Source organism: Thermobia domestica, chromosome 5 (genome assembly GCF_964235325.1).
Source record: "Thermobia domestica chromosome 5, izTheDome1.hap1.1, whole genome shotgun sequence".
Lineage (NCBI taxonomy): Eukaryota > Metazoa > Arthropoda > Insecta > Zygentoma > Lepismatidae > Thermobia > Thermobia domestica.
In genome coordinates, this window is record NC_137458.1 from 169670304 (window position 1) to 169695891 (window position 25588).

Sequence of the window (25588 nt, forward strand, 5' to 3'; positions counted from 1 at the left end):
CATGATCTTGGTGTAGTGGTTAAGGTGCTAACTTACAATTGAAAAGGACGCGAGTTCGAATCCACATCAAGGACGTTTTTAAAAATTTTGTTAATAATACATACAGCTCATGAGAGATGGTAAAACAGGTCGTATTTAGTCTTTCGTAGCAATTATTGTTGGTAATGTTTAGTACTAATAATACTTTTTGTTTTTGCGTATTGCTTTTATTCTCTTCTTAATTTTGAAAGAGAAGAATATCCGAACAAATGCCACCAAAATTCCTCATATTTTGAATGTAAACGCCATTTGCAATTAGTAAAGAATAAAAATTGAACGTTCCGATGTAGCTGCAAAAAGTAAAAAGAAAAACATGGAAGTGGAGTGTTCGAATCCATACTCATGGTTATTAAAAATACAATTTCTACATGCTTTACACCTCCCGACCACGTTTTTACGTTAGCAATTAAGAGGTTTGTGTTTAGGTTAGGCTGGTCAATACGTTTTGCAAAGGGACCCGGTTTAGCTCTGACGCACCACAGGTGCGAGCAGGGAGCAAAACACCTTTTCTCTCTCCCTCTGTGTGTCTATTTATCAATCTATCTGTATATATATATATATATAACGCTATTTGTGAATGCCATAGCCACCCTAATTTTCAGCGGATTGAGAAAAAGCTTGGCACAAACATTAATTGTTGAAATATCTTGATGAGTTCGTTAACCAGAATAATCAGATGAAAATGTTCAAAATGGCGGCCCTTCAAACTCTTAAAAACTTCCAAGGGAACCAAATTTCGCCCATAAATAGGTATTCAGAAAGTTTGAATAACTTTTCCTCTTTTACTGAGATATTTGTGTGCAGGGATTTATTGAAATATTGGACCCGATTAATCGCATAAAGAAGGTTCACGCCCTTTCGCTACGGTCAGGCTTTTTTTTTTTTTTTTGCAGGAGGGGGATTATTTTTCTATCGGAACAAGATGATTATTAGTGACGATATGGAATTACACATTAAAGTGAAGTAACTTGTGAAACGTGTTATTTGAAAGAATAATATAATAAATGTGCTTTCCCCTAACACAGAAAACTGTAAATCATATATTTCAAGTTCGGGAGCGTGAATGGCGAGGAGTGTTATTTGATTTGCTTTTTAGTAACACATTGCATTGCAAATAAAGGTAGGCAGCATTAGTGGTAAGTAAAATATTATTAATAATAATAATAATAATAATAATAATAATAATAATAATATTAATAGGTTTTGTTTGTGGCAAGGCAATATCTTCCTCAATTCTTCTTCAAACGTAATAATTGTAACGCCATATCTCCCTTACAAACAAAATATTAGCAATTTATATCGAGAGAACGGGAAATTGTAGAGTGATGGGAGCAACGTTGGACAGTATGCACTCATAGTAATCAGAAAAATAAGCGATTTCAATGCAAAATGAACGAAGAGTCATTGTCATGGGTAGTCATGGAGCCACGGCAGAGCCCTCTTTAGGCAAAATGTCGGTAACTTATATCAAGAGAACAGGAGGTGATAGTGAGATGGGACCAACGTTGGACACTTTGGACCCATAAGGCTCATCGAAAAAAATTAGTGGGGGGGGGCGCCAGCCAGCCTTACTTATTTCCACATAATAATATAATATTATATTGTCGAAATACACACACGAGGTAGCTAGCAATATTTTATTATTATTATTATATTATTATTATTATTATTATTATTATTATTATTATTATTATTATTATTATTATTATTATTATTATCGACAGCGTCTTTTCATTACGTGTGCATGTTTGACATGAAGCCAAAGGGAAGATCCATCATTCGTAGAAAGAATAAGAATAGTCAGTTACTTTAACTGTGAACGACAGCGAAAAATACGAAAAGAATGATTAGCTGTAGCGACAAGAAACAATACTTTCTCTCAAATGGATAAAAAACCAAGCCGAGATTGATTCGAACTCGCATGGGCGGCGTGAAAAGTCAGTGCTTTATCCACTTTTTTTTAACTGACTCACCGAACGTGTTTCAGTAACTTACTTATTGCTAATTTTACTTGCTTCACTCGTTCAACTTGCTTTTTATAATAATTTATAACGACAGAGACACGAACACAGAAACATAAGGAACAGTTAAAAATCATAGATGCTCCCCCGCCGGGAATCGAACCCGGGACACCAGACACGAAAGTCGCACGTGCTAGCCACTAGACCAGAGGGAGGGCACTGCTCACGCTCTGTGTCGTTAGGGATTTCGACCACTGTATTGCCAGCTATCACTTCTGTGAGTTGTATACTATGATCACATGTTTCTTCTTTGCTGGAAGAGTTAAACCTACATTCTATGTAATACATGAGGTATTTAGACCTACATGCTCTTCATATAATGTAATAAAAGGGTCATGCTGGGAATAAGAAAAAAGAACATTCCTTGGACAAAACGGAAACTATTGGCATCAGAAATATTTATCTACGAGGCATGCGCAGTAGTATATTTCAGAATAGTTACTGTTTAGTTCAGTAAACGAAGAAAGGGGTATAAAAAAGCAAATATGTCGCGTCAACGAGATCGATCAGAGTTGACAGGGGCGGAAGCAGATGTGTAGTAATATAACAACTTGGTTAAATTGATAATTGGTTCTTTATTCTGTAGTAGATCGTATCACAACTTTACAGGAGAGCAGAGAAAGAGTTACTAACGCTGTCATATAGTAAGCTTTAGTAACACGATCATATAGACACAAATGGATGTAACTGTGAGTACTACAACTTGGATTTAACGAAAGCCGTTTAGATATTCAGTGGTTTGCAGGGTTGTATAAGACACAAAAAGATAAGACACAATACAATTCTTCATACTTCAGCTTCCAGTAACTAGATACATGAAATTTCTGATTAGATACTGAAACTGCTGTCGGATTTTAATACATGACGTATTGCAGGATACAAAATGCTTTGCATTACTTGTTTGTTTGTAGACAGCTACTAGCTTAGTGTTCTGAAAGGTTGTGTATAAACTAGGGATAGCCAATTCCGGAATTATTACTTTCCGGACTCCCGAAGGTAAAACCGGACAAATTCCGGAATTCGGAAAATTCCCATTTTGGAATAATTCCGGAATTCGTAGCAATCCGGATTTTTTCGAAATCCTGAGTTTTTCTCAATTCTGGAATTTTTTAAATTCCGGATTCTTCCCGAGTTCCGGAATTTTTCTGAATTAGGGAGTTTAACTGAATTCCAAAATTTTCCGAAATCCGAAAAGTGAAAGTTCCGCTTCCAAAAAATGAATTTATTTTGGTTAATATGAATCGTGGCGGAAATAAGTCTTTGACCAGGTAATGGCGACTGCTTTGAAGAAATTGGGTGTATGAGAATTCAATCTGTCATATTTGTAGTTTCGTGTGGAGAAAAAAAAACTTATGAACCAGCGGCTTAAGAACAACTCAAGTTATTAATGTAAAATTTGCCGACATCATAAAAGAAATACGAAAGACATTTTGAATCGAAGAAATATAACATACAAGTTTGCAAGCGGAGACAAAGGAACCTAACGTAACCAGACTAAAAACGAATCTTTTACCGCGTAGCGATCGCGGTTTAGTGGTCACGGTGCTTGTGCGAATGCACATTGTATTTTATTTATTTTTTTATTTTTTTTACTTTAGGATTTTTGATGGCGATTGATCGGCAATAACATACGTTTTATTATATTCAGATATTTGAATACTCAGATGTTTCAATACTTGAACTATCAAATCTTCGGAAATAATAATAGTAATAATAATAAACTAATAATAATTATTATTATCTCGTAGAAGATTAAAAGCTAGGAGCTAATTATCGCTCAGGTCATATCATTACAAGCAGAAATGTGACGTTTGGAAAGAATATTTCGGTTTGGTTTAATGTTGCTCACGAGAAGAGGAGTTTCTCTTCTCGTTTCTAAAACAAATAAAATAAAATGAGAATTAACATTTTACATTCGAGACGGGTCAAGGCTAACTCAAAATTTTCATCTCTTTTTGGAGATGAGAATCGAGACGAGACGAAAAGTATGGTAAACATTTCCCGTTTTGTCTCTATTCTCAAAATAGTGTATGTCCATTCTTTAAGTAACAATTGCTCTGTAGACTGAATCTCATAGGCTATTTCGTTACATTATATTTCAGAACTCATTGAATTATGCTCTGTGTAAGTATTTTGTAGCAAAGCTTTTATATTTACCTCGGCATATCCTAAAAATTAGTTTATTATATGCCTTACTGTTGCGTGATATTCAGTTATATTTATTACAGTTATTTTCCTTAAAACATACAGTAGAATACTTTATACATGAAACTTCAACGGAACGTTGTAGTTTAAAATGTTGGTAGTTGCAGAAGTGTGTCTTGAAGGTACGGAACCCTTTCCCCGAAATCTCTACTTTTAAGTAAATTTTGCCAAATTTCAACGGCAAGTTTAAAACTTTTATTATTATTATTATTATTATTATATCAAAACCGTGTATAATTTTTAAAAGATATACGGTTTGTATCTGAATAGTAAAAGCCAATTGACTGTCGATCTCGGTCGTCGGGAAGTCTTCAGGAGGGAAGGACATCGGTCACGTTCTGGGTTTGAGTTCCGAAGAGGCAAGTATTCGGGCTCGAGCCAAACATGGTTAAAAGTTATAGGGTTCAGCCAAACATGTTCAAAACAGCTGGGACCGGGTTTAGGCTTCTCAACGGCTCGAGCGGCTCAGCTTACAGCTCATTCACTATCGAACCGAACCGAGAAGTGAGCCGAGCCAACAGCTCACCCAACCGAGCCGATTTGAGCCATCAGCTTAGTTCAGCTGAATCGAAACGTGCCGATGGACTAATTTCAACTTAGCTGGCTTGAGCCGGTTCACATGAGCCGAGTAGGGGACCCATCCTAACCGAGAAAGCTCGAGCCATCGGCTCAATTGAGTTGAGTCGATGGCTCGTTCTAACTGAGCCGGCTCGGGTCATCGGCTCATCCCAACCGAGCCGACTCGAGCTGTTCGCTCAGTTGATACGAGCCGAGCCGGTTGATATCACTACCCGAGTTGGCCTTCTGCTTGGGCTCAATAATTCGACAGTGCAGGTCTCAGCCTTGATTTTAAGAACTACAGTATATACTTATATTGGTGATTACGACATTCGAGGCTGTCTCGTAAAAAAAAAACTCTTTGTCTTCTCGTTATCTAGACGAGACGAGATACACTAATATTGCCCCACGAGATACACTAAAATTGCCCCACGAGATGCACTAAAATTACAAGACGAGACGCACCCCTCTCGTGAGCAACACTAAAGTATTTCACATTACTGCTTACATTTCTCATGGCTTTCGCTTTCCAGTCTAATCAGGCCATTATTTCAAAACGAGTTAAAACGAACTGAACGAGCGAGCGAGCCATTATCAAACTCGACTCAACTCGAAACTTGCCCTCGAAAACAGCTTGACCTTGATCACTACGCGGTAAACGATTCGTCTTTAGTCTGGTTACGTTAGGTTTCTTTGTCTCCGCTTGCAAACTTGTATGTTATATTTCTTCGATTCAAAATGTCTTTCGTATTTCTTTTATGATGTCGGCAAAGTTTACATTAATAACTTGAGTTGTTCTTAAACCGCTGGTTCACAAGTTTGTTTTTTCTCCACACGAAACTACAAATATGACAGATTGAATTCTCATACACCCAATTTCTTTCAAAGCAGTCGCCATTACCTGGTCAAAGACTTATTTTCGCCACGATTCATATTAACCAAAATAAATTCATTTTTTGGAAGCGGAACTTTCACTTTCCGGATTTCGGAAAATTATGAAATTCAGTTAAACTCCCTAATTCAGAAAAATTCCGGAACTCGGGAAGAATCCGAAATTTAGAAAATTCCGGAATTGAGAAAAACTCAGGATTTCGAAAAAATCCGGATTGTTCCGAATTCCGGAATGTTAACGAAATCAGAAATTTCTAAATTCCGCATTTTTCCGAATTCCGGAATTTGTCCGGTTTTACCTTCGGGAGTCCGGAAAGTAATAATTCCGGAATTGGCTATCCCTAGTTTATACACAACCTTTCAGAACACTAAGCTAGTAGCTGTCTACAAACAAACAAATAATGCAAAGCATTTTGTATCCTGCAATACGTCATGTATTAAAATCCGACAGCAGTTTCAGTATCTAATCAGAAATTTCATGTATCTAGTTACTGGAAGCTGAGGTATGAAGAATTGTATTGTGTCTTATCTTTTTGTGTCTTATACAACCCTGCAAACCACTGAATATCTAAACGGCTTTCGTTAAATCCAAGTTGTAGTACTCACAGTTACATCCATTTGTGTCTATATGATCGTGTTACTAAAGCTTACTATATGACAGCGTTAGTAACTCTTTCTCTGCTCTCCTGTAAAGTTGTGATACGATCTACTACAGAATAAAGAACCAATTATCAATTTAACCAAGTTGTTATATTACTACACATCTGCTTCCGCCTCTGTCAACTCTGATCGATCTCGTTGACGCGACATATTTGCCTTTTTACACCCCTTTCTTCGTTTACTGAACTAAACAGTAACTATTCTGAAATATACTACTGCGCATGCCTCGTAGATAAATATTTCTGATGCCAATAGTTTCCGTTTTGTCCAAGGAATGTTCTTTTTCTTATTCCCAGCATGACCCTTTTATTACATTATATGAAGAGCATGTAGGTCTAAATACCTCATGTATTACATAGAATGTAGGTTTAACTCTTCCAGCAAAGAAGAAACATGTGATCATAGTATACAACTCACAGAAGTGATAGCTGGCAATACAGTGGTCGAAATCCCTAACGACACAGAGCGTGAGCAGTGCCCTCCCTCTGGTCTAGTGGCTAGCACGTGCGACTTTGGTGTCTGGTGTCCCGGGTTCGATTCCCGGCGGGAGAGCATCTATGATTTTTAACTGTTCCTTATGTTTCTGTGTTCGTGTCTCTGTCGTTATAAATTATTATAAAAAGCAAGTTGAACGAGTGAAGCAAGTAAAATTAGCAATAAGTAAGTTACTGAAACACGTTCGGTGAGTCAGTTAAAAAAAGTGGACAAAGCACTGACTTTTCACGCCGCCCATGCGAGTTCGAATCAATCTCGGCTTGGTTTTTTATCCATTTGAGAGAAAGTATTGTTTCTTTTCACTACAGCTAATCACACTTTTCGTATTTTTCGCTGTCGTTCACAGTTAAAGTAACTGACTATTCTTATTCTTTCTACGAATGATGGATCTTCTCTTTGGCTTCATGTCAAACATGCACACGTAATAAAAAAAAACTCTGTCGATGATGATAATAATAATAATAATAATAATAATAATAATAATAATAATAATAATATAATAATAAAATATTGCTAGCTACCTCGTGTGTGTATTTCGACAATATAATATTACATTATTATGTGGAAATAAGTAAGGCTGGCTGGCGCCCCCCCCCACTAATTTTTTTCGATGAGCCTTATGGGTCCAAAGTGTCCAACGTTGGTCCCATCTCACTATCACCTCCTGTTCTCTTGATATAAGTTACCGACATTTTGCCTAAAGAGGGCTCTGCCGTGGCTCCATGACTACCCATGACAATGACTCTTCGTTCATTTTGCATTGAAATCGCTTATTTTTCTGATTACTATGAGTGCATACTGTCCAACGTTGCTCCCATCACTCTACAATTTCCCGTTCTCTCGATATAAATTGCTAATATTTTGTTTGTAAGGGAGATATGGCGTTACAATTATTACGTTTGAAGAAGAATTGAGGAAGATATTGCCTTGCCACAAACAAAACCTATTATTATTATTATTATTATTATTATTATTATTATTATTATTATTATTATTATTATTATTATTATTATTATTATTAATATTTTACTTACCACTAATGCTGCCTACCTTTATTTGCAATGCAATGTGTTACTAAAAAGCAAATCAAATAACACTCCTCGCCATGCACGCTCCCAAACTTGAAATACATGATTTACAGTTCTCTGTGTTAGGGAAAAGCACATTTATTATATTATTCTTTCAAATAACACGTTTCACAAGTTACTTCCCTTTCAATGTGTAATTTCATATCATCACTAACAATCATCTTGTTCCGATACGAAAATAACTCCCTCCTGAAAAAAAAGCCTGACCGTAGCGAAAGGGCGTGAACCTTCTTTATGCGATTAATCGGGTCCAATATTTCAATAAGTCCCTGCACACAAATATCTCAGTAAAAGAGGAAAAGTTATTCAAACTTTCTGAATACCTATTTATGGGCGAAATTTGGTTCCCTTGGACGTTTTTAAGGATTTGAAGGGCCGCCATTTTGAACATTTTCATCTGTTTATTCTGGTTAACGAACTCATCAAAAAATTTCAACAATTAATGTTTGTGCCAAGTTTCGTCTCAATCCGCTGAAAATTAGGGTGGTTATGGCATTCACAAATAGCGTTATATATATATATATATATACAGATAGATTGATAAATAGACACACAGAGGGAGAGAGAAAAGGTGTTTTGCTCCCTGCTCGCACCTGTGGTGCGTCAGAGCTAAACCGGGTCCCTTTGCAAAACGTATTGACCAGCCTAACCTAAACACAATCCTCTTAATTGCTAACGTAGAAACGTGGTCGGGAGGTGTAAAGCATGTAGCAATTGTATTTTTAATAACCATGAGTATGGATTCGAACACTCCACTTCCATGTTTTTCTTTTTACTTTTTGCAGCTACATCGGAACGTTCAATTTTTATTCTTTACTAATTGCAAATGGCGTTTACATTCAAAATATGAGGAATTTTGGTGGCATTTGTTCGGATATTCTTCTCTTTCAAAATTAAGAAGAGAATAAAAGCAATACGCAAAGACAAAAAGTATTATCAGTACTAAACATTACCAATAATAATTGCTACGAAAGACTAAATACGACCTGTTTTACCATCTCTCATGAGCTGTATGTATTATTAACAAAATTTTAAAAACGTCCTTGGTGTGGATTCGAACTCGCGTCCTTTTTATTTGTAAGCTAGCACCTTAACCACTACACCAAGATCATTTGACTTGCTGAACGTTTAGTTGTCGGCGTATTTGTTGTAATTGTGTTTTATGTTCCCACTTCGACAAATTTAACTCTTTTTTCTAAGTTTAACAGCTGTTTCTGGCTTTGTCTTTCGGTGTCGTCCTTTATTTACACTATGCACTATTCGTATTCACAGCTTGTGCTCCTCTGCAATGTCTTATTCAGATTAAACTTTTCTTTTTGCCCCTCAGTAAACATTTGATTGATTTAATTCTCATACTCTCCACGGATGGAGCGCAGGAATGCCAGACTCGAAAAATAGGTGTACATTTATTTTCCTGACAGATAATACAATAGAAAAGTGTTTAATTTACAACGTTACATTTGAAAATATTTATTCACGTGATATTGGACGATAAAACATATGGTTAACGTTGATCAGCTGATACTTTATGACTAATGACTTTTCCCAAAATTATGAATTTAAGAATGGTACTGTTTTATGGAATCTGAATTTAAATACATACGACTTAGGTTGAGTAAAATTTAAAAAAAAAAAAGGTTGAATAATCTAGAATACGCGGATAAGGTGAAATAAGTTGAAATAAGTCATGACTCCGATTTGAGATTTAGTGAGAAATTTTTGAAAGAAAAATGGAATGACCTAAGGAAACTAAGCAAGCCTATCCCTGGCTTCTAATCGTTTCTAATCATAACTGAGATTAGGAGATAATTACACCAGATATGAAATTTGATATCAACATAAACAACAAGAATACATCATGCATACATAATATTAATGCGAGTAGTATTGTTATTTAACCACGCATAACATATACACACATATTGGCGAATATAGAAAAATACCAAGACACAAATAGATAGATAGATAGATAGATAGATAGATAGATAGATAGATAGATAGATAGATAGATAGATAGATAGATAGATAGATAGATAGATAGATAGATAGATAGATAGATAAATCATAAATATAGGCATGCATACATACATAGAAGACAATTAATACTCAAATATTCATATTAAATGCAAAGACGTCTTTTAAAAGAATTTTCACACAAATGTGTTTTTTTTCCATGGTTTTCCTTATGTTGCAACAGTATCATATGCATATAGACGTAGGGTGTCGTCATTAGTGTGATCTATGCTCATAGACTCCCGATCGCTCTATTGTTTAGAGGATCAGAATGATGCATTAAATGCGGCTTTGCTTAGCCTAGTTTATGGTTACTAGCCAATACGTATTCTTCATGACAGAATATACTATCTGTTCCGTTTTATTGACAGATTCCATATCATTAATAAAAAAAGACTGATTATGAGATTATTTGCGTTTTTCTAATCACTAATTAACCTTTGAGCTCTGTACGTCAAATACTTCTATTGAGACATTACGGCAGATTATTTATTAAACTCCTATTAGCATATTGATAGAAATAAATTCATTAAGTTACCAACTCCTATGTAAATAAATTTACATAGTGATTTTATAGAATTTAAACAATACACCGAATGCACTTCTAGAAAATATATCAAGCTTTGTTTTCAATTATCTTACATCCAAAGAGTGCCTGTCAATAGCGTAGATGACGCAATTTCACTCCATGCAAAATTTAAACATGTTATTTTGTTTACATTTAGTTTATCTTTCTTTATCCACAATTATGAATCATAACTAACAAAAATATAAATTACGGGAATTAATATGTCTTCAATGAGAACGATACGGTCACTAATATCACATAATATATAAGTAAAATTGCCTAAGTGTCTCTATAGTTCAATGTAAGCCGACTTTAAGGTAAAAATTTTAATCTTTGATAGCTAAAGTTCGAAATAGAGTACCTATTCTCAATGCGTTGAAATTAACTTTCTGAAATCTTAACTATTTCCGGCTTTTAATTTCTGTGCAGAGAACGTCTTGCATCTTTATTTAATGCTGAGAATCGCCCTTTCAACACCAATAAACAATTTAGGTGGGTCCTACATTTCGTTGTCGCCACTGCGCTGACCACACATTCACAAGGGTCCTCTGACCTGGAAGTTTTAATTCTCAACTCGCCGATCTTTTAGGACATGCCTCTAATTGCGTTTTTGATTTCCTCCCTTTCCTCTCATTTGTGAAATTATTTTGTGTCCTCAAGTCTATGTTATTCGTATCCGCCCATTTACGGTTCTCGAGCTTCGTTTTTCCCAAAGTACGTGATTTCTTTAAATTTCACAAGTTGTCTAAAAGTTTTATGGAAGTTCATCTGGAAACTTCTTATCTGGTTCGTGCTCTTGGACCAACTTACAAACATGTGCCAAACTTTTAACTAAGCTCTACGTGGAGACATCCTGACGGAAATGTAAGTTTAACAGATTCATAGAGATTATTTTGCACTACGATTCTATTCAGTTTGAGCAGACTTTACTATCTTTCTCCTCTTTCACAGAAAGATGTTAAAAGCTCTTCTGTTTCTTTGCTTGGATTCATGAACGACCCTCTGTATGTGTGGTCTCGTGTAGCTTCAGGCGTTCAACGAGTATTGTTTAAGAGACTAAAGAAGAGTAGAGCCAGTATTTACTAAAAGGAAACTTCAAATTAGAGTCAACTACTGCCAGTTCACTATATTATCTTTATTTTCCTACATATATTGACATTTTCACATTATGTCCACTTCCACAGCTGTCACAGATATGTGGAAGTGGATAATTGAAATAGGAAAAAGAATTTATTGACTAATTGTTTGTGCTGAAAGTGTGTGAAGTGATTGTAAGCAGTGTCACTGTGTTTCATAACACATGTGATACAAATATTGTGAAAGGGAGAAAAATATATCCCTCCCTTTCATAATATGTTCTGTAATAGCAATCCTGAAACGAAAGAATGAAAATAACGTATCAATGTAGCCAACATAAATTTAGAAACATCCATACTGATAGCTACGTTAACTTGCTCCCCATTTTTAAAATTTACTCAGAAAAGAATGTCAAAGTCTTGTACTAGTTTTGTACCGTTTTGTAACACCAAAAAAGTTTTGTACCACATCTATTAGCCAGTAATGGACGATTCAAAGTGGGGGAACAAGTTAACGCCTGTTCCTCCACCATAACGAATTTTCCTGAAAATAGTGTCAAAGTTGTGTACTAGTTTTGTACCGTTTTGTACCACCAATAAAAAGTTTTATACCACCTCCATTAGCCAGTAATGGACGACTTAATCTCTGGACCCAGCGTTAACTTGTTCCCCCACCTTAACGAATTTTGTCAAAGTTTTGTTCTATATGGTATTATTAACAAAAATGTTGTACTTCATCATTAGCCATTAATGGACGATTGAATGTCTGGAACCACTATTAGCTTCGGTTTCCACCATCAAAAGAATTGTCGGTTTGTAATGGATAATACAAAGCGGAGCGTTTTTTTTTTTTAAATATACCGTAATGATTTTTTGGGGAATAATATCAAAGTTTTTAGTAGTGTGTATCATTTTGTAACACCAATAATAACGTCCGTTACACAGTTGTGGAAGTTTAAGATTGAATCTCGATAGCTTTTGAATTTAAGTGAAGGAAATTCAATCGGAATCGAATGCCAAAATTTTGTACTTTTTACAATTCTGTACCATCACTTATATTTATGAACACTGCGATTTATTCTTATACTTGTATATATATGTTTGGGTATAATGATAAATAAAATTTGAACAAGTAGTTGCAAATATACATATTTATTATCAGACACTCTAAACTTATATTTTTTAGAATCAATCGTCTGTATTTATCTGTATTTCCTGTCTTTTCACCCATCTATTAGCAACTAGACACAAAATACACGTCCAGATCAGCAGTATTTACTAAAAGGAAACTTCAAATTATATTTTTAGAGTCAACTACTGCCAGTTCACTATATTATCTTTATTTTCCTACATATATTGACATTTTCACATTATGTGCACTTCCAAATCAGTAAACCTATTGAGTAGTATCAATGAACATAATAATAGTGCTGAGAACAGGTAATTATTATCCTATTATTTTATAGTTTTCCAATTGGATTTTTAAAGGCCTTTAGACATCTGAAAATAGGCCAGCATAGGCAGGGGAAAGCATTGTGGAAGGCAGATAGCCCGGGCCTATTTTGTAGTTACCATCTTAGCATTTGCCTGGTGTGACTGTGCGGGGGAAACCAGGATGGTCGACCACTGGGATCGATCCCAGAACTTCCAGAATGCTAAGCCAAGGCCGCTCGGAAGAGTTTTTCAATGATATAGCATAACTCTCAACTTGCAATCGAAAATAACAATTCCTAAACTTAATAAACCACTTCCACAATTAGCCTATTGTCGATCTTTTCCGGCTTATTTTACTTCAAATATAAATAAGTCAACATTGAATGATTACATACTTTTGTTACAAAACTCACGACTTAGTGAAAAAAAAAACTCCAATTATTTACTACTACTTCCTTCTGAAAGTACAAGCCGCAGTCGCCAAATGAGAAATTTAATTGCTAATTAATGCGTAGAGATTTTAACCCATGTGTTATATTTATGCAAGCTGTAGTTGTATCACTTTCGAGATAGAGCAGTTTTCATTTATTTATTTATTTTTATGAAGGTAATTTTAAAATTGTCAATGAGTTCATTGTCTTATGCAAGTGTGTGTTTCGTTTTCGCAATTAAAAAGTCACCCACAAAACATCACTAGTACGCGGTAGATCTTACTGGTTTCACTTCACTGTTATCTAAAATACAGCTTAAATTAAAGCGAGATACAAAATTCAACACTGCCCATAGTACTTGTTTTGATGTGAAATGTCTATCAGCCCAAAAATTTTGAATTTCAATTTAAATCATCCATTACTCCTTAATGAAGGTGGTACAAAACTTTTAATTTGCAGTACAAAACAACTACGAGACTTTGACACTATTTTCGGGAAAAATTCGTAAGGTAAGGATCAATCGATAAGCATATGAATTCGTTCATTACTGGCTAACGGCCGTCGTATGAAACATTGTATTGATGAAAAAAATGTACAAACTAGTAAAAAACTTTGACACTATTTTCGGGTAAATTCGTTATGGTAAGGGAAAAGTTAACGCTGGGCCCAGACATTAAATCGTCCATTACTGGCTAATGTGAGGCGGTATAAAACTTTTTATTGGTGGTACAAAACGGTACAAAACTAGTAGAAAACTTTGACACTATTTTCGGGTAAATTCGTTATGGTAAGGGAACAAGTTAACGCTAGGTTCAGACATTAAATCATCCATTACTGGCTAATAGATGTGGTACAAAACTTTTTTGGTGGTACAAAACGGTACAAAACTAGTACAAAACTTTGACATTCATTTCCGAGTAAATTTTAAAAGTGGGGGAACACTTTTAAAATTTACTCAGAACAGAATGTCAAGTTTTGTACTAGTTTTGTATCAGTTTTGTACCGTTTTGTACCACCAATAGAAAGTTTTGTACCACGTCCATTAACCAGTAATGGACGATTCAAAGTGGGGGAATAAGTTAACGCAGGTCATACAGACTAACAAGATTAGTGATGAGCGCAAGAGTCTTGGTCTTGTAGTTTTTGCAAGAAAAAAATCTTTAAGTTTTACGTCCCACGATTATGCCGGTTAGGCTAAAGGAGACGGTGATGATAAGAGATGAGTGAAATGGTGGAATGAAGAAAGTGGGAGGAAACGGGAGAACCCCGAGAAAACCCACGAGCACGGTGTTTGTCCACCACAAAGTTCACTTGGCGGGGGCTGGGATCGAACCCGGGACCCCAAGCACCAGAGATGAACGCTCTACCACTGAGCCACCGCGCCCCCCAGTTTTTGTAAGAGTCTTGCATGCAAGACCAAGACCAAGACCAAGACCAAGACCAAGACCAAGACCAAGACCAAGACCAAGACCAAGACCAAGACCAAGACCAAGACCAAGACCAAGACCAAGACCAAGACCAGGAATCTCGATGCAAGACCAAGACCAAGACTCTTGCGCAAGAGTCTTGCACAAGTAACGACACTACTTGATTTTTTTATATAGAATGTAAACAAGAAGGAGATGGATTTCTTGGCTTCATTAAAAATGCCGCTGAAGTGAATGTTCTCAGTAGTTTATGCAATCCGTGTGAGTCGATCTGCCTCTGTAGCACATAGATACAGTATGCCGTTTTCTGAATTGATTGTTCGCGTTTTTTTTTTTTTTTTTTTTTTTTTTTTTTTTTTTTTTTTAGATATTGCTCGTTTTCAAACTACACAGGTGTCATCTTGCGCCATGTGAGCTTTTTTGGTGGACAAACATTGTGTGCGTGAATATTCTCGGTGTTTTTCTGTTTCTTCCTACTTTCTTCATTCCACTATTTCATGGGGCGCGGTGGCTCAGTGGTAGAGCGTTCACCTCCGGTCCTTGGGGCCCCTGGTTCGTTCCCAGCTCGCGCCGTGTAGACTTTGTGGTGGACAAACACCGTGCTCATGGGTTTTCTCGGGGTTCTCTCATTTCCTCGCACTTTCTTCATTCCACCATTTCATTCATTTCTCATAATCACCGTCTCCTTTATCCCAACCGGCATAACGTGGGACGTAAAACACAAAGATTTCATTTCTTTTTTTCCACCATTTCAGTCATTTCTCATCATTACCGTCTTCCTTAGCCTTGATGCATAATAGTGGGACATTAAACTAGATACTTCATTTCATTTAAAAGCATATTAGTGGTGTTCTTCTTTCAAAACTAAAGAGAAATGTAGTATTGAACAACGGTAATAACGTACACCATAGATGTCGACTACATAGGTATGGCCCTGGCTCCGAGACTCAAGCATCCGTTAGAAATTTTTAATGTGTGCTCATAAAATTAATATCGAAATAACATTTTCATGACATTGACAAGAGACCACAAGTTTGATTTCATGCTTGTACGTTGAATAATTGCTTATTAATATAACTTTTAGCCTCCTTCGGTATACGGCACATCGAGGAATAAGCGATATAACATTATACTACAACAATAAATCTATATTATAAAATTGAAAATAAATATTTTTGTGAATACTAATCTCTTGAACCATCCGACCGATCTCGATCAAATTTTCAACATAGATGAGGTTTAAGCCTGGGAGTGTTTTCATCATTTCACCTTGACGGTAAAACTTAGCTGATAGGTGAAGGGGGAGTTAAAAAATAATCAACAGAACTTAATAACTCTTGAACCAAACGACTAATCTCGATTATTTTTTTAACATAGATGAGGTTCAAGCCTGGAATGTTATCTGTCAGTTCACTTCGACAGAGCAACGTAGGGGAGAAGGAGGTGAGGAGGATATATATATATATATATATATATATATATATATATATATATATATATATATATATAACTTCATAACTTTTGAAACGCCCGACCGATCTTGATTAAATGTTCAACATAGATGAAGTTCAAGCCTGGAAGCGATTTTTATAATTTTACTTTCATGGTGCAATGTAGGGGAGGAGGAGGAGGAGGGAGGTATATGTAAAAAACTAAAAACATAAGTGACTGTCATTGTGACTTCATCACTCTTGATTCAACCGATCGATATCAATCAAATTTTCAACATAGATGAGGTTAGGACTTGTGGTGGTTTTTATCAAATCACTTTCACGATAGAACTAAGGGGAGGGGAAGTGGATGGAAAGTGTATAAAAATGAATAAAATTTAATAACTCTTGAACCACCCGACCGAACTTGATCTCATTTTTAACATAGATGAGGATCGGACCTGAGATGGTTTCTGTCACATCACTTTGACGGTGCAGTTTAGGGGAGGGGGAGGGAAAATGTATTTAAACATAATCGAAAATGACCGATATTAAAATGGAATCTATAGTTTTGGGGGACGCTGAGCTAAACAGTGACACTTCCGAAGCTGTTTAAATTCAAATTCAGCCCCGTAGCTTGGCGGAGGGAAGGAAAGAGATATAAAAATAATCGTAAATAACGAATATTTGTGTCGAATCCATAGTTTTCGAGGTCGCTGAGTTGAATACTGACCTTTCGATTCCGTTTACGACCAAATTCAACCTCGTAACTTGGGGCAGAGGGATATACATAATAATGATCAAAAATTATCAAATATTAGTGTCGAATCCATAGTTTTCGGCGTCGCTAAGGTGAAGAGTGACACTTCTGATGCCGTTTAAATCTAAATTTCGCCCCGGAACTTGGGGAGAAGGAGGGGATAGAAATATGAAAATAATCGAAAATGATAGATTCAGAGAGCGCTTTACTAATAGTAAAAAGTGACTGAATAACGAAATATATTATTATTTTTTTTTAGTTTAACAAAATGAAGCGGGTAATTGATGCTAGTAATCCATATTCACAAGTGAAACTTCAAGTAACTTGGAGTTTGATGCCGTTATTTTGTATTTCTAATACAGGTCGAAAGTATTCATATAAATTGAGTTTATACAAGACATATACAGTTGAGTAATTTTCAGTTTTCACTCAAATTATTCTAAAATATTAATAGGTTTGATTATAATAATTATTATTTTAATTTTCTCTCTTTTTTGGTCAATATTGCTAAACATATCATCATCTTCATCATAGCTATTCTGCCATTATTGGCAGATTACTTGCTGCAACTGAAAAGGTTCGACGTTTGATGGTCCTCAGCTAGTCTCTTCGTCTTAACGTAGCAATTTTCTGTTTTAATACCTTCCTTCAACTACAGTCTCCTTCGCTCCCTCCCTCTCTTTCCTTCCACAATACCCTCTAACATGTCCCTCATAATACAGTTCCCCCTTAGCCATATCCTAACCAGTTTATCTTTCTTTCGTCTTAACGTAGCAATTTTCTGTTTTAATACCTTCCTTCAACTAGTCTCTTCGCTCCCTCCCACACTTTCCTTCCACAAAACCCTCTAGCACGTCCCTCATAATACAGTTCCCCCTTAGCTATATCCTAACCAGTTCATCTTCCTCCTCTTAACAATATCTAAAATTCTTCTTTTTTCCCCTACTGCTAATATTTCTAACACCTTCTCATTCGTTTTAAGTTCAACACAGCTAATTTTCTCTTTTTTTCCCCTCCATGCCCACATTTCAGAAGCCTGCAATTTTTTAAATCGCTTTTGCGTAATGTCCATGTTTATGCCCCATAGAGTACATATTGGTATCAGTAAAACAAAATCTCAATATTTAATTGGAAGTTTGTTTAATACAAGGATTAGCTAATCGTGGTTGAAAAGAAAAATCTGACGCCTTTAGAGTGTAAAAATAATTTTGCAATTCATGGTATTTCAATAATCTGTGCCGTCTTGATTTTCTTTCATGCGTCTTAGGGGTAGCCTCCCAAGTTTGGGAACCAGTGGAGTGTTGAATTTGTTTATATATATATCAACAGTTTACGAAACGTTGTGATTTAGGCATATCTTATAAGTCGTGAAGCGTGGGCACCCATTAAAAAAAAATAAAGGTCATCACCTATGTTGTACACTATCATCATATTTACACGAAGTTAAACTATATTACATTTAGAAACATATATTGTATTTCCGTTACGATTGGCGCATTGTAGAGTTTATTATCCTTTATATCCATAGTAAAATTTACCTAGGCTTGAGATTTCTTAAATGCAAGACTTGCAAGACTTTTGCATGCAAGACCAAGATCAAGACCAAGAGTGGGTGTGCAAGACCAAGACCAAGACCAAGACTGTATGTGCAAGACCAAGACCAAGACCAAGACCACCCAGGTCTTGGTCTTGGTCTTGTATTTGCTCATCACTAAACAAGAATAATGACCTGTATTAAGTACTGTTTGGAAACGTAATACCTCTCTAAATAACTCAAAAGGTGGATAATTGTGTAAATTCAAATGAATACATCAAGAAACAAATGAGATTGAATATAAATTCCTTTGATGCTGCAGGTAAATAGCTCCAGGCAAATGGTTATCGATCTGAACCCATATATTCACATGGTCAATATCATGCAATGCTTGGTTATGTTGAAGTTTGAATCGGATCCCATTGAGTGCCCAAAATACAACTTTGTGGTGTTTTAGTACACATATGAGACTACAATCTAGACAATTTGGAACAAATTTAGAGGGACATTTCTATGAGAAATTCAAAAATGCAAATCTTAATTTGAATTTTTGAAGTGTTATTTTTTATTTTAAAGGTTTTTCAACATAGTACAACTCGTAGAGCAATCTTTAAGCTTTCCAATTGTGTTTGTTCTACGTCTCTAGTGCACATATTAACCATTTTATGTCAATTTTTAATAATCACTGTAATTGAAAAAAAAAATGTTTTTTGGCATTTCTGAACACCCTGTATGGGAACACTTTCAGGAGGAGAGAGGTAATATTTGGGATTTTTCATCTCCCGCTGTAGTAAAGCTATGCACCAATTTCTACAAAAATCTGAGGTCGTCAGGTAAGATTTTGCCATTTCATTGGTAGATTTCACATGGAATGTCCCGTTTACTTTACATGGAAAGGAACCTAACATTTTCACTTAGCCCTAGTTAGGAGGTTGACAGCTGGCTTCACTGTCTACAACAATTAACTTAGTATACCAATGTGATTAATTGTCATTAGTTAAATGAAATGTTCTGTACATCCATACTAGACTGTATGACGTAAGGTAAAATATGGTGAACAGTACTGGTATTTAGATAATTATGTATCAAATATATCACCTATTGATAAATGCGGGTGTCCACTTGTAAAAATTGTGTAGGTTAACCTGGAGACTGTTAAAGAACTTATCTCAGGTTGAATAGATTGTCAGTAGTTTTCTTTGCTTATACTAACTATAATAATGTTCTTACTGTTCATAGTAAGAATTGTTTGACATTACTACACACACCTGTATGCTATATAGTTAATGAAGATGAGTAAAACTTGCAAGAAGTATGTTCCAAGAATATACAAGGAAAAACTGTGTAAGGTCTTGTACAGTAATGACGAGAAAAACTTTTTTTTTGTTAGTTAGCAAATGATTAATTCATTATTTAAAAAGAAGTGACAATATTTTGATTCTCAAACCGTGATAATCCCGATTAATCGGGACGTATGGCCTCCTTAATAAATACTCTTTTTATCTTTTAAATGATAATTTCTTTACTTCGTTAAACAAACAACGTTGATTTCTGTTATACGCATCCACTGATATTATTGCTGATAAAATTACATCTGTTCCATTTCTGGGGAGCATTAATGGACGAGCGTTCGACTATCGTGCAGTTGCTTTATGGACGACGTAAGAACGGAAATAGAACTGTTAATTTCAACTTTCTGTTTTTCTGTAATTGTTTGAAAAAACTTAACAATTTCATTGTGGGAGAAAATCTTACTTTACTCCCTAAAAAAAAAAACGACATATCCGAGTAAAAGACAATTCTGATTGTAACACTTCATAAAGCATGTTTTATTTTTTGGCAATCCGCTTCATACGAAGTGTCTATCGAAGTATTGATAGCTCACCAGAAAATTTCCAGATTAGCAAAACCGATTTAATAGAATTCGAATTAAATTGAACTTTCCTGCATTTGCACGGTGGCTTAGAGGCAAAGCGTTCATCTCTGGTACATGGGGTCCTTGGTTAGATCCCTGCTCATGCCAAGTGAACTTCGTGATGGACAAACACTGTGTATGTTGCTTTTCTCGAGGTTATCCCGTTTCCTCCCACTTTCTTCATTCATTTCTCATTATCACCGTTTCCTTTAGCCTCTCCTCTAGCCGTTTCCTCTAGCCGACATAATCGTAGAACGTAAAACTTAAAGATTTCATTTCATTTTTACTGCATTTGGTTTATAAATTCTGAATTTAGTCAATAAACAAGGAATCATTTATACTCTCATATTTTGTCAATATTTCGCTGTTAATAAATTAAAAGTAATAAGTATAGAATTACTTTCTGTTGTGATCTATTCAAAAAAAGTCAAATTGATGGAATACTAGCATTTTTACTTTCGAGTGACGAAAAGAGACAAAAAACTTTCGTGATCGTGAAAAAAATCTAATTCGAGATTTCAACGAACTTCCCTTATTTCCTCGTACGTACCACAACCCTTCAACGTACACTCATGTCCAAAATAATTGCCGCATATCTATAACTGTCTCCTTGCAAGAATACAATTTGATAATGATTTTGTAGGGTACTTTTAATACTGATACCTGTTTGTATAATCGGGAAATGTATATTTGTGGTAAATTTCATAGGAAAAGAATTATAAATACGAAAATTAGAATGAGTAAAACAAATGTTGCTAAATGGACAAGAAAATTTTATTTTAGCTTCATTCTTCTTATTTACTGCTCTTTTGACATGAAAGCTGCCATATACATGTCTTTGCCAATTATACAATACTAACATTATAAGAAATACCGGGCGAATTCGTTATCAAATTACCTAGGTATATTGATACAACAACATATTTATAGACATGTGACAATAATTTTGGACATGAGTGTACCTCAAACAAATTTTACACTTAACGTTTTTACGTGATCCTTCAGAGGAATTTTCGAATTTTCTTTATACCCCTATAGGTAAGGTGGTTTACTTAAAGGTAAAAATAAGAAATTACAATTTTCTTAAAACAACTGTAACGATTTCGTTTATATTTCATAAATCGTTGTTTTAGAAGTAACCCTATCATGTAGTATGTTATTTTTCTGGGGAAAACCGAGAAGGTGTAGCTTATTCTGTGGTTGTTTTTTCTCGAATGAATTACTCAAAAATGACGCATACGATTTACTTTATATTTCATAAGTAGATATTTCATTAATAATCCTACAATATAGTATAAATCATTTGTGCTGAAAGTATTGCGAGGGGTAGTTTATTCATGGGGTGATTTTCGGATGATTTTTTTTTTTTTTTTTTAAAAAAAGCACTCTTGCAATTTTGTTCATATTTCATAAATTTATAGTACACAGTTCATTTCGTAAGTTTCTAGACTGGTTGCATAAAAAAAGAAATAAAAGACAGAATAGTCCAACCACATATTATTCTGCATACAACCCGTCTTTATCGATACAAGTAGTGGGCACGGGTGTAGAACTGTAAGATTCCCTTCTCTAAGTCTTGTTGTGTAACCCTTTTCAGTTTACTGTTAACATCCTGCTGGATGTCAGAAGTGGCGACGAACCTCTGCTCCTTCAGTTTGGATTTAACCTTCGGGAACAGAAAGAAGTGTATTGAAACTAATTTTGGAGAATACGGGGAATGGTTGATGCGGCCAATTTGTTTCTTAGTCAAAAACTGCTCAACGAGAATCACATTGTGATAAGGTGCGTTGTCATGGAGGAAGAGTCACTGGTGAGAATTAAGAACTAACGGTCTCGCACGTTGAAATCTCTTCAACAACTGATGCATAATGTCTTTGTAAATCGCAGCTGTAATGATGTGACTCTTGGATTTGATTTGTGTGTGTGAACCACGTCTTTCTAGTAGAACACCACCAACATCGTCTTCACGTGTGACTTCTGAAAGCACTTCTCTTCGGTTGAGAAGAGCTTTAACAACTAAGCCTCCTGATTGACGCTTTGTGGAAGGCTCGTAAGCATGAAATAGTGACTAGTCACTAGTCATGATTTTTTTTTAACAATCAGGGTTCTTGTCTGCTATTTCCATCAGCTCACGACTCGTAGAAATTCACCAATCCATTTACTCCTCAATTAGTGAGTATGCCACAATTCAGGCGCAAAGTTCTTTTTTTCTTTAAAAAAAAAAAATCTTATTCAACAAGTTTCCTAACAATATCTTTTCTAATATCCAGGTCCTCAACTATTATCCTCAGTGATTGGAAACGATTTTCAAAAAATTTGTGTCTTACGGATTCGAGATGTTCACAGTTCGAACAGTCATCGGCCGCCCGCTACTACGTTCATCCGTCACATCCGCACGACCGTCAACCAAGCATGCCATTTGAAAACATTGGCTTGTGAAAGAGCTTCAACTCCATGTGCAGTATTGATCATTCCTAGTTTCTGCCGCATTTTTTTTACCAAGTATAACGCAAAATTTAATTGCTAATCTTTTGTCCTGTTTTCATATTCATGACGATACATAGTGCAACATCTCACTTGAAGCACTATAACTTGCTCATCTGCTACAGGAAAACAACGAACTTTTCACACTATGTTCGTCAGAAGTTAAGCCAACTAATTACCATTTACATCACCAGATTTCAGTATCGGTCGCGTAGCACTATTGCCAATCTGGAAACTTAGTAGACGGACTGTGCACTTACAATAGTGTAAGTGTTTAAGAACGATTAGTTTCATTTATTCTCGATTTTATATAAATCTAATTAGGAGCGATGAGAGCTTTGACCCATATGGGACAATTTTACTCAATAATGACTAAATTTCATGTAGATAATTGATTAGTATTATCTTTTTTCTAGGGAGCACTTGACTGGCAATATAACGAATCAGACAGCTGTTCTGACCCTAAAAGCGTTCAACAGGAAGGCTTTGAACACATCAGGAAATACGACGATGAAGAAAACGGAGGACTCGTTGCTATTAAAGTTTTAACAAGCGCATTAAAACAATAACTTATAGTATATTGTGTCTAAAACACAAACCTTTGAAGCGAAACTAACCCAAAAACTTAAAACCTTACTCTTTATTTTAAAACTTTTTATCCAAATACAATTCTTTTTAGTAAGTCGAAAATTAACAAGTTGATTGCAAAGATGAATGGTGTATGAAATGTGTCAAGGTTTTGAAATGGAGAGAATGTAACAAAGAATTAAATCATTAATAGCCCTGTTCTTTCTTCTAAAACTGTTTGGATCATTTAAATTCTTTACCTGTATTTAAGTTAACGAGTTGATCGTAAAAATGTTATGTGAAATGTATCATAGTTTCAAACGAAGAGGTATGTTGCCACAGAGCTAAAATAGTATTGTTTCTTTTTAAAAAATGCTAATATTGACTTCTCAGGTAAATTAAACATTACCGGTATTTTGAAAGCTCATATTGGTCAGCTATATCTTTCGCATCTAAAATCCATTCATACTGGCCAAACACATATTAGTGATTCCTGAGACAGATGTTAAGAATCAGTATTTGTAGAAACAATGTCAGTCATTGACCGGCATTGCTATGATAAAATAGCAATTGTACAGTCAACAACTAAGGTAATTCCACGCTGACTGATACAACTCCACTAGGTCATGTTCAGTACTTTTGCTGGTATCATAAAACGCCTGGACAGATGCAACCCAACTTACACGCAACATTTCAACCAAGATATGACAGTCGCGAACCTAGTGGAGTACTGAAACGGGTTTTTGCTGTCCAGTTGATGTATGAGAAATGCCCCCGCTTTAAGATTTATATCTATTGTTCCGAGCGTGTTGTACAGTCCGCAGCAAAAAAACCTACATGAGCATTTACGATTGTTGTGAAACGACAAAGTCTTTTGCTCCAAAATAAGTGTGCAGGGGAGGACGCCGAGGTTTCTCTTGGCGTGATTCGAGCCACTTAGACGTTACGTTGATTCCCTGGGCTGTTAGGCGTAGTTTCACAATAAACTTACATGTTCATGTTGCAGGTTTTTTTTTCTGCGGATTGTACAATGAGTGCCATATATAAACGAAATTATAATTCATTGTGTATGTATAATGTAGCTATTATTTAACTACATTCTTCATATGAAATTAAAGTATAAATACTGGTTATATATAAGCTAGCAAATGGTTGAAATCAACTGAATATATCAAATCTGGAGCAATTGAAAGAAGTAAGTTTGTAAATCTTAGTACCCATTCATGAATTTATTCCAGTTTTCTGTCATTCTCATCATTCGAACATTTCTTTCCCTATCTACAGGAGAATATCTTGCATATTACACTGAATATGGAGTAAAATTGAAATTGAAGGCTATTAAAAATTTCGAACTTGCGGCCTGAGTTTGCTTCATTAAGTTTTCAGACCGGTGTACTGACCTGAGAAGTTTAATTTATGGTGTTGTAAATGTTGTATTGATTTCGTAATTTCTCTTTTGTGTCAGTGTATGTGTGAAGTAAAATGACAGCTTTCAGATTAAAAAGAAGATTGTATAGTAAAGATTACATCAGGTATGGTTTTACGTTCATTGAAAAAGATAGTACACCTATTCAACTATTTCAATGTGTTATATGTCATGCTGTCCTTTGCAATGATGCTCTCCGTCCTGTCCAATTGGAAGACATTCGTCAACAGTACATCCAGTCCTCAAAGACAAATCTAAAGATTGTTTTATTGTAAAAGGAAACTCGCTTAAATGTATGGACTCCTCTGGAATCTTTCACAAGCAAAATGAGAAGATGGTGGAAGCATCATATGAACTTTCTCTTTTAATAGCCAAAGATAAAAAGGCTAATAGTATTAGTGAAACTCTTATCAAACCTTCTATACTTAAGGCAACCAAAATTGGACTTGGGAAAGAAAGATAGAAAAAATGAGCCAAATATTTCAGACAATGCTGTGAAACATACAATTAATGAAATGGCCTTGAATTTTAAAAAAGTTGAAAACGTAAAAATCTCCACTTTTTGC

General features: G+C 35.3%; 1 protein-coding gene across 1 annotated transcript in view; it reads left to right on the top strand.

Annotated features, from left to right (window-relative positions):
* The window catches only part of LOC145685312 (mannan endo-1,4-beta-mannosidase-like), a 150781-nt gene extending 126690 nt beyond the window's left edge, over positions 1-24091 (top strand). The window contains exon 7 of the mRNA XM_081757684.1: positions 23446-24091. Coding sequence (XP_081613810.1) covers positions 23446-23598 — 153 coding nt within the window. The 3' untranslated portion in view covers positions 23599-24091. The remainder of the gene's footprint in view (positions 1-23445) is intronic.
* Positions 24092-25588: the final 1497 nt, after the last annotated feature.